Source organism: Megalops cyprinoides, chromosome 6, assembly GCF_013368585.1.
Source record: "Megalops cyprinoides isolate fMegCyp1 chromosome 6, fMegCyp1.pri, whole genome shotgun sequence".
NCBI lineage: Eukaryota > Metazoa > Chordata > Actinopteri > Elopiformes > Megalopidae > Megalops > Megalops cyprinoides.
The window spans coordinates 15,342,395-15,360,908 of NC_050588.1; the positions used below are offsets into that span (position 1 = coordinate 15,342,395).

The 18,514-nt window shown below is 43.7% G+C and overlaps 1 protein-coding gene across 2 annotated transcripts in view; it reads right to left on the reverse strand.

The window, feature by feature from the left end:
- The window catches only part of LOC118779969 (potassium voltage-gated channel subfamily D member 3-like), an 88,913-nt gene extending 71,611 nt beyond the window's left edge, over positions 1-17,302 (reverse strand). For both annotated transcript variants that reach the window (XM_036532335.1, XM_036532334.1), the window contains exons 1-2: positions 16,945-17,302; positions 14,540-15,716 (exon numbers count right to left, since the gene is read on the reverse strand). In XM_036532335.1, coding sequence (XP_036388228.1) covers positions 14,540-15,642 — 1,103 coding nt within the window. In that variant the 5' untranslated portion in view covers positions 15,643-15,716; positions 16,945-17,302. The remainder of the gene's footprint in view (positions 1-14,539; positions 15,717-16,944) is intronic.
- Between the last annotated feature and the right edge of the window lie 1,212 nt (positions 17,303-18,514).

The following is an 18,514-nucleotide window of genomic DNA, read 5'->3' on the forward strand; positions in this document are numbered from 1 at the left end:
TCTTCACATGCCACAGCAAACAAAATGACCTGTGAGAAGAGGCAGTGGCGAGTGCAGAAAGCTCATGCCACCGGTCATGGCAAAAACGGGACCTCAACAAATTATTCGCCTCCCTAAAGACACTGCTCCTCATCATCACCATTATGTGGAAACACACAGCTCATTCTCCCTCTCAGTTAGCTGGGCCATTAACTGTCCTCCTCCTTTGGCATTTTGTGAGGAAACAGCCTAAGCGGGTGCGTGCTACTTCCCCCTGTTAACTCATGGTAGCTGTGAATGTGTATGTATGTGCCTGGTAGTTGGATGACCTCATCAATGGAACCTTGAACTGAAAAAATATTCATTCACCTTCCAGTTACCATTCAATATGTAAAATAAATGAAGCTGGAAATTAAGATCAACCTCATAAGACTGTAAGTGTTTGAAAATGATTAAAATGTTTACTTGGAAGAAGAGCAGCAAGCACACATGAAGAAAATAACTCTCCCAAGACTAATTTCCAGTGGGTGCTATGTGCAACAAAATGATTGTCTAGGCTAAATTCTTTTCCTCATTGATAGGCATAGATGTCTTACAATGAAAGGAGTCTGTTAACTCCATGGCTCCCCATTTCTGACATCATCACCGCAGTGCTCCAATCAGACAGAGTCTAGTGCAGAATTGCGCTCATGCTCAGGCACATGGCAGAAAGAAAAGACATTCTAAAAAAAGAAGGTATGAATTTGGAGTGGTGTATTTTCGCACTTCCATGCATATGCACCCATCTGTGCCTCCCGCCTTGCCCAGAGCCTCCTCTCATATCTGTCACACTTGCTTTATATGATTCTACAGCTCTGTCGTGCCAAATGTTAGGAATACTGCCACTCAATGGTAGTGGCAAAACATTAATCAGTACTCATGGATAACTTTTTGCTCTGTACGACAAAAGAAATGCCTGCTTTTTCATTTAGCACACATTTCTCCATCTTACCTTTTCATGGTACAAAGGCTTAAAAATTCCAAAACACGAGCCGCAGACAAAAACTGGGAGGTCATGTTCAATGCACTTTTGTCCTTATGTATGCAGCCATAAAACAAAAAGTCTGTTTGTGCAACGAAGTTTAAAATGCTTACATCAGCTTTTGTATATCTACAATCTACATCTTGTAAAATAAAGTTTTTAATGAGCAAAGGAACCAAACTGTAATTGAAAACGGTTTTGCATCCCTGTGTCTTATCCTACATTTTCCCACTGAGGTAAATTCATGTCTACCTTTATGCTTATTCCTCTGCACCTGTACCATCACTGCCACAAGCTTGGGGGAATCACTGGGAAAAACCTATATATACAAACACGCATATGCACATAAACTGTGTTATAATAAACAATATGAAGTACCAAACGCAATAATCCTCAAACAGAGGTGCTAAAATCTCTCAGAGCCTTCCTACAAAACAACCACCGCATGTTTTCCTTTGTTTTTCTCAGCGGTTTCTACCACCAACAGTGGTGGAGACACAAAACAGTCATTATTTTCCTATTTCCTCTGAAGCTCCTCACTCTGCTCTCATAATATCATGGTCCTCCTTTCTGAAATGGATAACTGGTGTCTCTCTACGGTGAGTCATTTCTAAATGGTGCCTCTTTCATGTATTTTCCTCTACACACCAGATAACTAAGTGGAGTAACCACACCTCTCCGGCTTCCCGATTTGATAATGAGACAAGTTGCTTTTTCAGATCTGAAAGGAAAAAAGAGGCTTTCAAAGAGAGTGTACTCAATGTGTGGCCATTACGAGTCTGTATCCACACTGTCTCTATATATCTGTCCCTCGCTCTTGCTCTCTGTTTCTTCTGTCCTTTAATTCTTGCTTTCCTTCTCATTCCATGTCCATCTTTGCCCACTTTCATTTTGTCTGAGCAGCTGATTTACCAGAATGAACCAGGGAGCCCTCCGGCCAGCTTGTCCTGGCCAGCTGTAGATAAAGTATATCTGTTTTCACTCTGCCAGATCATGGCTTGTTCCTCTCCCTTTTTCTACCAGATTTCCTCCTTGATGCGGCCCTGCAGGGATCGCAAACAAGTACTCCCTCCCGCCTCCCCCGCCCTCTCCCTGCCCGTCCTATCCCACCTTGACCGTGCAAGAGATGTCACACCCCTGAAGGAACATGCAGCTCCAGGGGAGTGCTCGGGTTATGTGTGCCCAGTGTTGCGAGTGTTCCATTGGCGCAGCAGTCGTAATGGCCTTTGATATGAGCAGGTGGGGATTACAGAGAGCCAAGTGTGATGCGTAATTCAAGGGTCACTTGAGAATTACGTTTGCGTCCCTGATCGACTTCTGTGCCCTTGAGCAAAGGGCTTTATATTTGTCATTCTGGTGAGAAATACCGAAGCTGAATAAATGAGCTCCAAAACTCGAGCCACCAGTCACCATGGAGATGGGCACTAGCTGAGGAAACAGGTAGCATTACTGGGAAGTTAAAATGTCGTACAGCAGTAATGGCCAAAGCGAAACAGCTGAAGGTCAAACTCCAATTTATGCCCGGCGAGAGTGGCGTCATGGACACACGCAGCCACTCATGGAGGGCCACACAAACATACCGAAGTGGTTCACTATGGCTGCGCGAGGCACCCAGCAACTTGTATTGGAGTCAATCCATCAAAGCCGGGACACTTCTGCACGTGTACGGATTGCCAATACGAGACAACCTCCAGAGCCACTCCGACACACGCACAGCGCATACAAATGCACGAATCAGCTCACTCTGCTAATTATAGGAGCTTCATTTGCATCCCCTTTCAACTAGGATATTTCTGTCAGCCGTGCTGAGCTCCTCATCCACCCCCAGTGAGATGAGGAATCCCTGCAGGACAGTCCACATGGTGTGGAGTGTGTTAACCCCGGAGGTGTGGTCCGTGCCATGTCGTTGTCACATGTTTTGTATGCCACACCCTGACATTACCCAGGGAGGATACTGAGGTATTTTTTCAAGTCAAGGCAAAATTTTATAAACACCCAAAATCTGTGTGGGAGTGAGGTTAGAACACTGTATGAGACAATGTGCTGAATTTGCAAAGCATACTACTAAATAATGTTGGCACAACTCATTTGCCTGGGTGTACACTATTCCCCTTGCTTTTGACAGCACTGCAATTTGAATTTCAGAGAGGATCCTCCATCTAAATGTCATGAATGAGGTGGCAATTAAATTCAATTTCTGTTCATTTTTTGAGGGTAAATCCAATTACAGTATTTCAGTACAGAAGAAATTACAGAGCTTTGCATGAACGGCGATGAACAGGTGGCCTACATACATACATACTGACAACTGCTTTTATGCTGTCCTCAGGATAATGTGGACTTTATAAATCCAAACACAGTGTTGAGGCAAGTAAATGACCCCCTGTGTGCATTTGCCAAGCAGATCTCACTCATGCTTGGAAGTGACAAATGAGACTTACGCATTTAGAATGGATGCAGTTTCAAGATATTTACAGTCCTTTCAACAGCATAAACATACACAGATAGCTGCGAAACAGGAAGGAAGACGGAGAGGGGGAAGGCAAAAATGCAAAGCACCAAAGAGCCGCGCGCAAATGGCTCGGAGCGCTGCGGCGGAACTGCGGCGGAAGACTGACAGTGAAAAACGATGTGCATCTGATCAATGATTCAAGTTTGAAGCGTGGTGCCAGCCGGCCGCCGCCTCCCAGTGAAGAGCAACACAGAGAAGGAGCCCGGCGGCAGTGAGTTGGGGGGGGGGGGGGGGGTGTTGGGGGGGTTTGGGGAGGTAGGGGGAGATGGAGAAGGATGTCATAGGGGAGGTCCGGCTGTTACTGTAATTCACGCATGCGTCTCATGGGCCTTTGAAACCCCTGCTCAAGTGACAGCTTGAGAAGAAAGCAATCTCCCTGCTCTGCCCGGCACAATGGGGCTCTGGATGGGGAAATCAGTCATGCAGCAGGCTGAATAAGCAGGACGAGACAGGTGGAGAAATTGGGATCCACCGCAAGACAGAGGGAGCAGGGAGAGGACAGGTCATCCACCCCGGCCACCCCAGCCAGCCAGCCCTTAGATACATCTGATGTCAGCTCTGGGGAATTAACCCTTTAAAGGCTGGCATGCACAAGTGGAAGCATCCCAACATCACCAGTGATACAATATAATAGCATACAATTTTCTTATTCCAGATACAAGCCACTGAACCAATCAGTGAAACTTATTCTTTCACATGATCTTGTTGTTGCATTTCTCTCCACAGTGGATTATATAAAAAGACAGTAAAGCATATACCCCAGTGACTCATTGTGTAATCTGAAGAGAAAATCAAATAAAACCTCCTCTCTTTCCCAGTATTATTGATAAACTTGTGAAAAAAATTATTTTTACCAGAGAAACTGCGACAAAATAATTATTTACTGCACAGTGTTTCCAGTTTTAGCTGACGATCCCATCAAAAGTTTTAGGCACTAAACAAATTGTTACACAGTCTGAGAGACTTCTTAATGCTTGAGAAATCATGCTTTGTTTTATTATCCAACATCAGACATACTGGAATAGTCTTTAAGAGCCAAAGGAGGGTTCTGTGCCCTGGATCCCATTCCCTCACCTCTCCTGCAGACCATTGTTCCCAGCCTTCTCCCATTCATCTCTGAACTGATAAATTGTCATTCTCCACAGGCTGTGCGCCTGCAGCCTTCGAGGAGGCGTGAGTCACACCTCTGCTGAAGAAAAGGACTCTGGACCCATTTCCTGTCCGCATTTATTGACCAGTCTCTCTCCTTCCCTTTCTCTCTAAAACACTACAATATGCAATTGCTTCTTTTCTCTCCCAGAACGAGCTTCTTGACCCCTTCTAGTATAGCTTCAGACTAATCATTCCTACCCTTTTCTCCACCACTGAAGCTCTTCAGTCAGCCAGAGCATCCTCCCTCTTCTGCAGCTTTTGATACATTGGACCCTACCCTATTTCTGTCTACCTTGGCTACATTGGGAATGTCTGACACTGCTCTCCTTTGGGGTCAATCCTAGCTCTCTGGACACTCTTTCAGGGTGTCCTGAAACAGTGGGTTGTCTAGACCCCACAGCCTACCACAGTTCCTCAAAGCTCTGTACTCTGTCCCTTCCTGTCATTTCCTCCCATTGCTTGTCATACCACTTGATGATGACACTCAATTTTTCCTGTCTTTTCTGCCATTTGACACACAGGTCTCTGCATGCATCTCAGCTTCTGATGGTAGACCACCATCTAAAGCTTAACCTTGCTAAGACTGAGATGCTTTACATCCTTTCCAGGTCCTCTCTGTTTCAGGAGCCCTCCCTTAGTCTATATTCTACAAGTTATTTCACCAATAGCACTCCTACTGTCTAAAGTAATGCTTGGGGTAATGTTGAGCGGTGAGTCAGCCATGAAGATTCTTTTGGTACAACATCCCCCACACACACACACACACCTACAAGCAGTCTTCAAACCAGCCTGATCACTACGCTCTGAAAACATGGGGCAAATGACTGTCCCAACCCTGGCGGGGTCACTCCTCTCAGCCACAATGACAGTCTGCAGACTGAACACCCACCTCTTCAGACTCCATCTCGGTTCTACCTCAATCCCCACCCCCTAACACCTGCTGCTTGTATTACTTGCTTCTGATTTTACTTGTAGCATCGCAATGTGCAATGGATACCGTGGTCTAGTGACTGCGATATATGGTAGAGTGTGTACTTAGTCTCCCTTAGTTTCTAGGCTGTGTAGCTTCAGGCTAGCAAAACTTGTGGTAGTGCTTGAATGGTGTTACGCTCACACTCACTGGTTTGGGAGTGTTGTTAGCCTGGTCTGACACTGTTGCTCATTTAACGGAATGGATACACTTTTGTTCTCCTGTGCTGGAAGTCATTCTGGATAAGAGCATTTGCTAAATGAATATAATTTAATGGTTCTTTGTGATTGCTGACCTGGAGGAGGTTCAAATCTTCACATGCTGGGGTTTCAAGGAACACTTTAGCCACAGAAATAAAAAAAGTCATATCTGCCCATCTTCCAAATATTTTAATAAATGTCATGAAAGAATTTAATTTGGAGTCTGAAAATTGGTTTATGTCAGCAGGGGGCAAAGACAATAACGTTTTGCCAAAAACTGAAAATGAAAGTTGGAGGTCAGGCTGAAGGAATCAATCACTGAAAACAAGATTTGTGGCCAACATAATTTTCATGTACCGTAAGCTGCACAATGGTCAAAGGTCTTTTGCACTGACGCAAAAATTTAAAGGGCACATTGGGTCCTTCACTGAAAAAGAATTAAATCCAGATGAAGCAGCTGGCATAGCAAGCATTACTCAATCTTTCTTGTGAGGGTCATTCACTCTGTGCATGCTTTGCAGACCCATGTGTATTCAGAAACTCATTAAATCCAGCAAACTTTAAAAACAGTTTCAAAAGCTCCTAATGATATTTTGAGTTCAAAACAAAACCAGAAGGGTGAACTAATGATCCCTTTTTTCTCTGAAATAATCCCCAGAGCACATCTGAAGGATACAAATGAATGTGGCGTGCCATTGTTCCGCATCAGGTTGGGGGAAACGTCAGATCGTGGATTCACAGGGGCGAGGAAGCTGAGCACATGAAAGGCAAAAGGAGAGAAACACACTGATCTGCGCCAGGTGGGAGAGGGATAAGTGCGAATGGAGAGAGGTGAAAAGTGCCACACATCACACGCGAACTTCGCAAAAACCTTCTGACTTTGGCAAGTGCACAAGAGCGGCGCTCATTGTTAGCACAGCCCCTCCCTCGCCGTTGCTTTCAGGAGTGGCCCTCCAATAAACAGAAACAGATTAGTGCTGTTAAAAATAAACAACATTACCTTAGTATATTGCTTCTTTCAGCTGTGACTGGCGGACATATTGTACCTTTCCACAGGCGTCAAACGTCAGCCTCTGAGAGACTGCATTGATCCTGCTTTAGCAAGGTTAATGGCCAAATGTTTCCAGAGACTGGTTTGGTGTCTTATCATATAAACAGGTCCTTTTCATTGAGAGCGCTGATCCCCACTGATCTCAATTACTGCCAGCATCAGACTAACAGGGCCAAGGAAGGCTTGACTCTGACAGGGCTGTCTGTTAGTAAGAACTGGAGGAAAAAAATAGCCCAGGAATGAATCTACAGCTGTGTTTTATTCCCTGAAGGAATGGATATAAAGTCCCAAGTTCAAGTTCTAACCGTTTCAAAACTCATAATCTTCCATCTCATTTGTCATTGTACATATTTATCACCCACCTGACAGTCTGCCCCTGAGAATGATAAGGCAGGATATACGGAATACATATAATCAGTGGGTCTAATAATCTGCCTGCTTAAATGTAAAGGCCATTCACTAACCTGTCAGTGTTGGAATTATCAGGAAAATAAGGAGGCCGCGGCCAGCTCTCTAGTTACTCTTCAGACCAAGACAGCTGCCATTTTGGAGTTGTCAGTAGGCTGAAGTCAAAATGAGAAGGCTGTCAAACTCACTAATACATATTTACTAAAAAATCATCCCTGCACTGACACACAGGAGTAGCAATGTGCTGATGCATTTCTACCGAAATCACCTTCAGCTGAGATCCGATTTATGAGCAGGGCCGGGGAGACCCCGGGGGCCGACGGCTGTAACAGCTACCACGATAAAACAAATGGGAGATTTATTCACCTCACGCGTTTCGCCACAGTGTGCTATTATGTTCTGAGCAGACGGCACCTTTGCGGCCTCCCAGGGGAGGAGCGCGGAGGTGAATCTCTGCCGGGGCCGTGAAAGTGACGCGTGATTGCATCAGCGACGGCGCCCTCTGCGGAGAGTCCTCTCCGCCACTCACGCCACCGATACAAAGCGAACGTTCTGCCGCAGACAGCTGCAGCTCGGCGGTGCCACACATGTGGCTCAGGTGACGCACGCGGTGACGTCCACGCAGGGCGCAGAGGAGCCGAAGTCTCGAGGCGCGTGCGACGGGAGCCGGCGAGCATCTGCCTGGGGAACCTGCGCTCAGGAATGCGAAGCACCGTAAAGGTAAAAAGCAGGGCTCCACTGCTGCACGTGCTGACGCACTGTGCCGTCCCTGCTAAGTCTGGAGTGTGCCTTGCCATCCCTATGTAGACGCAAGGTTGTGTCCCTCCTCTGGAAGACATTGTGGGGGTCATATGGAGCACTGAGAGTGCGTAATTGCTTGGGGCGCGATGTGCTCTGATACACGTGTGCCAGGCTGAGCCCACTGGCCTTTCAAAGGGAGAGGATGAGGTGGATGCGGCCCCAGTCTTTTATCTTCCTGCCCCCTCCCGCCTGACGGGACTGCTGGGAGGTGCCAAGGTCACTTCACTCAGCCGGTTTCAAAGCACCATGACTCCCGGCAGATGCAGCAACAGCCCACTCCTGATTGGAGCGGGTCACTCTGAAAGTGGAAATACAGGCGCGAAATAAGACTGAGAGAGAGGCAGGATGGGAGGTTATTTCAGGGGTGTGGGGGCGCAGGGCACATCAGCCCTGAACGGGATCCCAATTTCAGACAGAGAGGAGGTCAAGGTGGGGGGTCAGTCTGTTGATGCACACAACCCGGTGGCACAAAGGGTGGACTGAACAGTGTATTCATCTATTCTGGGCCAGACACCCGCTTACAGTCCATGGCTTTTTGATAACAACCTAGGTGGAAAAAAAGCATCAGACACACACAGACGCAAAACTGCATGCAACTAACATGCAAATAACCTCATTTATGACTCTACTTATTCATGTCGCTGTCCCAACAAGGCTGATAACCCCTGTTTTCCCTCCAATCGCTTAGAGCAATCATTGGTGACACCTTCACACAGAGAGACAGGCCAGGACCTCGACTGATACCAAGCAATAACAGGGTACAGAGACAGATCTCACATGTACACCACCCCCCCCCACCCCACCACAACCTGATACACCCGTTGTTCAACAGAGTGCCTCTTTTGCCTCTGACTGAGCACCTGGTTTTAATCAGAACCGAAAAGGATTTCATGCCTATGGTGTGAGCAAGCCATTAGGGAGCACTGATCTGCATCAAGACGAGCACGTGCAATTACAGCCAAGCTCAACATCAAGCCATCCAGATGGTTAAGCCTTGGTCAGAGACCCACAACAGCAAAAAAAAAAGACAAATGCATAAAAATTGAATACTAGTACTGCCTACCTGAACAAAATAAAATAGAAGAAATTACATTAAGAAAACAGTGTTAATCAATACTGTAGTATGTCAGGGGGATTGGGAACTGCTGCAGAGAGACTTCAGGCCATGGCAACCATCACAAGGTCGACAACAGTGGTTTATTAATAATAGTCCCTGATTGTGTGTCCAATCCATGTGCTTAGACACAAAAACAGTGAAAACCCTTATTGGTCGACTCAATACTCTTCAATAGTTGTGACCAGTTGGAAATTTCCATTGCAGCCAGTCGTTGCAATTGCTGTTTAATATTTCCAAATTCCTATTTGTGTCATTGCTATTTTTTATGTCACATTGTGTCTCATCACCTTAACATCTATAGTGACCGTCTGAAAAGACCACCGGAATCGGATGCATTGCTGTGATTCATTGCTGTGAAAGCCGGTGAGATTAAAAACCATGTCTGGCACAAGACAGAAACACATAAATCATTGGCTTTCAACCCTCCCTTGCACCCAGATCCTCACACAGAGAGATACCAATAGCTGGGTGCCTTCCTCCTAGGAAAAACCAAGCAATCTGTGCACGAATATGTTTGATGTTTTACGTCTGTAAACAAACAATTTTCTGAAATATGTAACTTAACAATTTCTTTCATGTTTTGGACAGACTCACAAGTAAAATGCTTCACAGGAATTTTTATTTGTCTCCTGCAATGATTCTGTGAGCTGCCATGTTCTCTATTTGAAGCATTAACACAAATGAGAGAAATATTCAAGAATTTGAATTGCTTAACAAAATAGATTGATTACCTTATGGTCAAGCTTGTCACTGAGTTGAAAAGGGCAGGAAGTTAAATACATATGCTTAATTAATGTGGGATTAACTGTTTTTGTAGTCAGTTGGCATCTAGGTAAAATCTTGAACGTAATGTACAGTAAAACTCATATGCTTTTGTAAAGCATATGAAAAGATATGTTGTAAAGATCTGTTTTTGTAAAGCTCTTGGATGAAAACATTGTATAAAATCATGTAAAGTATCTATGTGTAACATAAATGTAACACTGTATTAACATTGGTACATTGAGTAACAACCTGTGTAGCGGATTCTGGTAATTATCATGTGTAAGTCATAAGTAATTGCTTTGTGACAACATACTGCTACATATATACCTTAGATAATGGATTGCTGTCAAGAATTAAAAGCATGTTTACAGCTATTGAGACAGCAATGTCTACTTACAAAAGAAGTAAGGGTTCTGTTTTATGTATTTGCTTTAAAGTTGGACTGCTGCTTAGACCTGAATATTATTTCAAAAATGTCATAAATAATGTGACAATTGAAACGACAATAACAAAAAAATTCATCACAGCTAGATGGAAAAACATTTGGCCCCATTGCTTTACAACAATTCCCATCAATAACCTAAGCCAGGAGATAGTATTTGAAAAGAATGTGTTAAAATGACTCATTTCACAAACACAGGGCAATGGTGTCAACTCACAACCTTCAAACAGTTCCCATCAGCCCTGTGGTGAAGGTAATACAGGGAACTACTTAAATTCAATGCAAAACACATCTACTGTCTGTCTCCAGGGCTTCTTCTGTCAATTGCACATGAGCCTGTAGCTGAAAAAATGTCAGAGTGTCATTTGGGCTGATTATTTCTATTATAAAATAGTGCCATTTTTTTTCTCCAACAATGTCAGAAACAAAGGAGAAATTTCATCTCTGAATAATTGATTACTTAGTGTCACTATTATCATCATCTTTTTTACATGACAGATAAACTGCATGCAATAAGCTTTCAAAAGATTTCATGAATTACCTCTAGTGAGAAATTTTGTGGTATAAGAATCTGTTTTGACAAAAGGCAACATGAAGCAAAGATCTAGTCAAATGGGAACACTGGCTTAAACCAAAGCTCCTTCTACATGCTTTCCAAAGTAACAGAAAAATGTAAATCTTATGAATATAGGGATCTCAAGAACGCAGTGCTGTTTTCCTTGTGTTGATATAATGCTAGGAGGAAATATTATCTTTTTATTTATAAATGCTACATCAGCCCAGACTATTGTATGTATTTCTACATCCTTCAGAGAACTAGTGAATCTTCACTGAAAAAGGAGATCCGTAAAGATCACTTTCAGAAAACCAACCATAATTTTCAAAAGACAAAATAAAACAGAAGAACATTTATAACCCATTTGGAAGACCTTACTGATCTCAGGAAAATGACTACATGTAGAAATGTCTGCCCTTCAAATGGAGAGCCCATCATATTAATGAAATCATATCATGTCCTGACAGAAGAGAAATCCTTTTCAAGACATGACAGATTTGGCCTTCTCTCAAATGGTCTAAATTGTAAAAATGCAATATGGTGTCAAGCAATAACAACTTTGCAGACAATTTGCGCAGTAAATGAGAACAAATGGGGGATGGGGGTGAGTAACAGAATTTCATGAGACATGCTGGGATAACACCAGAAAGGGACAACACATTTTAAGAATACCACATAGGATCAAACAGTAGGAGTGATCCAGTTAAATAAATTAAAGAAAGTCCTTGGCACATAAATCAAGCCTCTGAAAGGAGATTTAGCTAAAGCATATGACCTATACCAAAGGACAGTAAACACAACTTGAAATGTTCAAGAACAGAATTGGCATGAGCTTGCTTTTTTCCCAATGTGACATTTTAGTAAAGAAACCAGTGTAGTAGTCACTTAAAAGGAACAGCATACATGATAACCATTTCAAATGTGTTCAAAAATCCCACCACTACAAGCATTGCTTTTGTCAAATTACATCCTTTATCCACTGAAACTGTTGTCAGATTAACAAAACAACAATGAACAGCCAACCAAGTGAGAATACACTACACTGTCTAAAATTTTTATTGAGAGACAGGCAGCAAACCAAGATTAGTTAGCACCGCCTTTGCGTCTTTAGAGAAACAGAGGAGTGGAACATTAATGTAGTAACCAACAATATTTCCTCTAACTTGGCTTTGATGAATCTATCTTGCCATTTTTTTATCAGAACAGTTTGTTCAGTGTTGTATCCAAACAAAGGTGGAGGACATGTAACAAGCAGAAGGCAAATGATCTGTGAGAAGTGAACGGCACAAATGCGCCCTTGCCTCGAACAGCACGCAGCATGATTAAAGACGTGTGACAGCGTATCTGTTCCCAGGGGAATCGATGCCCACAGAAGAGCCGAGCTACAGGACACTGCGTTCTAGAACCATGTGTCCAGCACTCCGAGTCTTTCAGCATGGCTTGACATTAACGAGGAACGCTAACATGAGCAAAGCTGGTGCGAAGACATTTTTTGCTTCCTCTTCAAGTATTGTTAGCCTATCAAAATCTAATTCACGTTCATGTCATTCAAAATGCTAAATAAAATACTACAACCACTACAGCTGCAGTTGTTACTACAAATTGTTTAAAGTTTCCTTAACAAATCAAGGTCATTGAGAGCACTTTCTCTTGTGCAACCACAACAAAAATAATAATAAATTCTTTACTGTCATCAAGTATACCCAAGTTTCTGTAACTATGCATAATTACTAACAAGGATGTCATTCAAACATCATTCAAGGAGGGGAAAAAAGCATTAGCATTTTGTTGCTGGCTCTGAGTTAGCAAACATTGTCCCTTGTTAGGGTGTTCAGTTGGTCCGGTGATGTCACAGACCAACCGGTGACAGAAAGTGACCTTTAACCTGACATGCGTTACCAGCCTCGATTCAGCGGATCCCGGAGGAGACACCACCCTGCCACTGGAACTCATACCCAGGCCCGGGGATCTGCACGTGGGCACACCAGTGCAGCATGCGGCAGCTATGCCCTTATTAAGCTGGCCTCTGTGTGGTAAATAGTGCTAAGGATGTGATGAGAGTTTGCATTAGTCAGCAGATGTAGTGGTACACACCATTACTCATCCTGACACCCACTTGCGTGTTGGTAGTTTATTGAAGAGGAAAGGCTTCTCACTTCATAACAGCAGAAGTGGCCTGCCATGAAATGCCCCCCCCCCCCCCCCCCCCACACACACACACACACACACACACACACACACACACGCATGCAAATGCACAAACACACACACACACACGCACACACAAACACACACATACCCCAACCATGCCATTACCCCCACCCCCAGTGAGAGGTGAAATGCACCAAATACCCAAATGCACCCTCGCCTCAAACAGTATGCAGTATGATTAAAGTTGTACAACAGCATATCTGTTTCCCCCCACATCAACTATACACCAACCCACCCATCCAATCAGGGCTCCCCTACAACAGGAGAACATCAGATGAGTCCTCTTGTGCATTAACAGAAGCCAAGTAAACACCACAAAAAACAGAATTTAGGTTTGAGTATCATCACATTTGCAGTATTTTTTCCTTGCTAATAAAGCTATGCTAAAAAAAGACATGCAGTGCCTTTCAAGAAATAAAGAATGACAAAGAACATACAAGAATAACTCTACAGAGGCCACCATCACATCCAAACCATCTGTACTGACAGCCAAGTGCTGGTGCAACTGGCAACACAGATACATATTGATAGTTCAGACTTGCTTTGGAGTTGTAGCTCCACAACCAGTGTAAGGACAGACACAGTCTGGTACTGTTGTAAAATACAGGAACAACCCCTGGACTGCATCTCATATACTAACTCAAACCCATCAGTACAATGATCACATCATTCATCACACCATGCTTAGTAATATTCATTACTGCATTCAAGTATAATTTAAATAAGAGTGAATCATTTGAAGGTCACAGTAGAAAGCAAATTACCTCTCTTAATGTTTTTCATGCCATTTATGGTGACACATTGTAAGATGTGTAGCTAAATGAATGTTTCTTCAACCAAAACACATAGCTGATCAGTAATGTGAAAAGTCAAGCCTAAAAAATTCCTTCAAAATCTACAATATGCTGTAGATTCCTGTATATTCCAAGACAACGACATTTTTGGTTGTTTGTATAGGTCTCACCCTTTAAAATGCCAATTTCTAAAGTACAAAAAATAAAGTTATTCCATGAAACAATTTTATACATACAGAGAGAGAGAGAGAGAGAGAGAGGAAATGGGTAAAATGGGATGAGAGACAACCACCATGAACTGAATCACTGACCCATACTCCTATATCTGTGACTTCTCTGCAAAATCGGAAAAAAATGTCTGACTTCTGTCCTTAATGTGGGTTCTTGTTATTTCTGCATCACTAAGACTTACTTTCAGCACAATTTCTCAGGAGACCATACCCTTTTAAGAGAGTAGACAAAAAATAGTCTACAGTTTGCAGAGAGATGGAGACAGAGAGAGCGAGGGGGAAAGAGCTGCAGAGAAGAGACAGAGGACAGGGAAAAATAAGCAGACCTACCCCAAGGTGGTCATGGTCACAATGGTGTACCAGAAGGATGCCGGGATGCTGGTGAACTTGCTGGAGCTGGAGCCCTTCTCGGCGTAGAACATGACGGTGGCGAAGATGATGATGGCCATGGTGAGGGAGAAGAGCAGGAAGCCCAGCTCCGAGGCGCAGCTCTTCAGCGTGTAGCCCAGGATGCGCAGCCCCTGCGAGTGGCGTGAGAACTTGAAGATCCGGAAGACGCGGAAGACCCTGAGCGTGACGAAGGCCCCACTGACGTCCTCGTTGTCGGTCATGACCAGGCCGATGTAGTAGGGCAGGATGGCCACCACGTCGATGATGCTCATCACGCTGCGCATGAAGCGGTAGCGGCTGGGCGCGGCGAACAGGCGCATCAGGTACTCCACCGTGAAGATCATGACGCAGGCCGTGTCCATGCAGAAGAAGGCCACCGTGTAGCGCTCCCCGCACGGCATGTCCTTCTGGTTGGGCGTGGAGCCGCACGGCACCGTCTCCACCACGTTGGTGATGACCGAGATGGCAATGAAGAAGCCGGTGACATAGTAGAAGACCAAGGCCATGGTGCTGGTGTGGGGGTTCTCGAAGGCCCGCCACATGGTCTCGCGGAAGTTCATGTTGGGCAGCTTGCTGTCCTTGTTGTCCTCCTGGTCGTCCATGAGGCGCTCAGCGTTCTCCCGCTTGCGGTCCTTGTACTCTTCGTAGCAGCAGTCGCCGATGATCTCCGGGATGATGCCGAAGAAGGCCAGCTCCTCGTCGTAGGCCGAGATGCACTCGTGGCGCGGGTAGTGCAACTTGCCTGTCCGGTAGAAGTTGAGAACACTGCGGAAGGCGTCAGGATCGCGGTCGAAGAAGTACTCCTTGGTTTCCTCATTGTAGAAGAACTCCTTCTCTGAGGAGCCCAGCAGAGTGTCTGGGTAGCGGTCCAGGGTGGTTCTCCAGGTCTGGAAGCGTCGCCCGCTCACGTTCAGGATGATCAGCTCGTCCTGCCTCTTGTTTTGGTCCCTGGGAGCAAGGGGCATGGGGCAACTGGCCACTGGCATCCAGCCGATGGCTGCTGCCCGGGCGAAGGGGAGCCACGCCGCCACTCCCGCCGCCATGGTGATGCCGGCTTGATACTCGGGAAGGGAGTTGAACACCTTCAGAACGAGCTTGCCCTCAGATCCATAACCACCTGATGAGAGACAAAAGAACACAAAGGAAAATGTCAGTCAGAAGCTCCAGGGGTGTTGGGAGAACTACCTTCTTTCCCCACTGTCTTACTGAAGCCATTTCCATGGTCTGCCTGTGGGCACAACATAAAATTTTAGCAAAGTAATGGAACCAAGGTTAATAACCTGCTGGCAGACTTTCAGCAATATTCTAAAGTGTGCTAGATTCCATAATGGAGATGGAAAAGCTATAAACCCACTTAAACTCCTTTCTGACTGCCATCAAGGTTATAGTCAGTGTTATAAATGATATATAAAAATAATGAACATAATCATCATTAAAGTTCACAGCAATGTATAATATTTGGAGCTCAAAAGGAGGATAAAATAAATAATGGCACGTAATATCAACAGCATAAAATTTTAATAATATTTTTGGTTGGATAATGACTGCATGGTAAAAAAAAATACATTTATCAGAACCTCAGCACAAAAAAATCATAAGAGACAAACCAAAATACCATAAGATAGTCGGTATGCGCAAACGTAAGTGGTTAGGGGAACTGTAATCATATCACAGTGATTATACAAGCGACTTATAAATACGTAACGCACACTTTACAAATGAGTCTTATTCTGATCATAAAGGTACACACATACACAAATCACGTCCTAAAAGTGATGACAACGAAAAAACTTTCAAAACCTCCCTAATTAAATGCCCTGCAGCTAAACAATTTGTTCAACCAGGGGGTTCCATACCTGTTGAGTCAAAACTACAAAACTGTTGTAAATGTTGCGGTAAATTGGCATGTCACCTCTAGTTTTTCTGTTACAGTAGGCGTCTGGATGAAGCATTGGCATCCTTTTTTTTTAGTTTCGTATTGATCGAAATCAATACCTTTTTTCACTGACTACTTATGTTGGATCGGAAACGAACGAATACATTTCTGCAACTCACTGAGCACTTATAATTGTGTTAATTTGTGTAAATCTTTTCATTTATAATCTATATTAAATCTGTTAAATTTGTTTCCTCTTAAGTAACACATACGAAATATATAGAGACAATCCATGACAGAAATTATCTAAGTGAATTTATAGGGATTCAATTCTGTTGTTAATTAATCGGTATAACATCGCGGGTCAAAGTTTCAGTGCATTGCGTTGAATCTACACAGCAACAGGGTATCTCCATCAACCAAGTTCACTTTACCATAAAGAAGCTCGTTTAGCAGTAATCAAACTTACCTCTATGGGAAAACCGTGCTCGTCCTTCCAAATATATACAAAGCAATATCCTCGAGAAAAGTAACTTTGGGAAAGATGATACCCCGTACAGTAGAAAAATCGCACCCGAAAAATCCACGTAGGTACCAGAGAGTAGAGCAAGAGGAAAGGAGAGAACACAAATATGGGGAAAAATAGAAACGACGTGGGGGAAAAACGTGTCGATAATGAGGAAAACTGTTCTGTCACCTTTTCATTATTGTACTACATTTGCCTTCGATTTCACTCTGTGCGCTGAGGAGCCTCATGCCTTTCTCACCATCAGTTTGAAATGGTACCTTGAGAAGCTGCGCTCTCGTAATGACACCTTGCTGGATGCGTCGATGATGGGCAGAAGCTACTCCCCCCATCCCCCGTCGTTCGTTCTCTCTCTCTCTCTCACACACACACACACACACACTCTCTTTAGTACGCGTTTTCTCTCGCCTTTGCTTCATTCTTCCTTCACGCAGAACTTACTTTCGGTAGCACGACGAGAGAGACGTACTAAAGCAGTATCTGCTTACTTTAGTAGGTGAAGCGTTTAAAAAAAGGATCGCAATGGGAGCCAGTATTTATGTTGTTAATGTGTGGTTGACCTATTTAGTAAAAGTCGTACCATGTCAGCAACAAATTTAACATTTTCGTCGTATTTTAGACAAGATAAGTGTATTCCAGTTATCATTTACCGCATAACCACATAACCAGCGGGTTTCTCCTTTTGAATATGAGTGTCCCCGGCCTGCGGTAACATAAATGCAGAGCAGTGGGAGCTTTCTATGCATAAATAGTCCGTCAGATATAGATCAATATAAATCAATTCCCATACTAACTATACTAATGAAGCTTGTCAATAGCTTGTCACATCATTTTTTTCTCTTGTGAAAATACTATTATTGTAAAAAAAGGTTATATTGACAATCTGATTTCTTTCAATCTTTACGACGTTGAAGACCAATCGATATTAATTCAATGCACTCAACATGAAAAGACGAAAGAATTCAAATTACGTGGACGGTTATGTGTACTTTTACGGTGATGTTCGTGGATTTGATGCCAATGGTTCGGACGTAGTACCAATCCACTGGAAGATGAGTGAAAAGTACTGATGCCGCTCATTTGTATGTAAGATGATATTCTTCCGTAAATGCACTGTATAAGATTTTTTAAATCCCATGGAATGTTGTCAAGGGTGAGAGCTCTTTATACAAAAATATCAATTGAATTGTCATTGCAAAACACTAATGCGTATAAACAGATAATGCGTCCAGTTACCCCGAGACAGTACAACAAAATAAAATTGCAATAAAAAAGGAACTACGAAAATTAATAATTAAAAGAGGATGCACGTGTTGCAAAGCCCCCTTATAAGAGTCAGTTATGACTCCATGGGTTATGCTTTTTCAACAATAATTGGGATACATATCCGTGTGCTGATGTATTTGTTGACCATGCGCTTTCTTTAGCTTCAGATTCACTCATACGCTTGTTTCTGTCTCAACCTGGAGAGGTACACCAAATTTGCGCAGAGATGGTGGACTGTATATCTAGG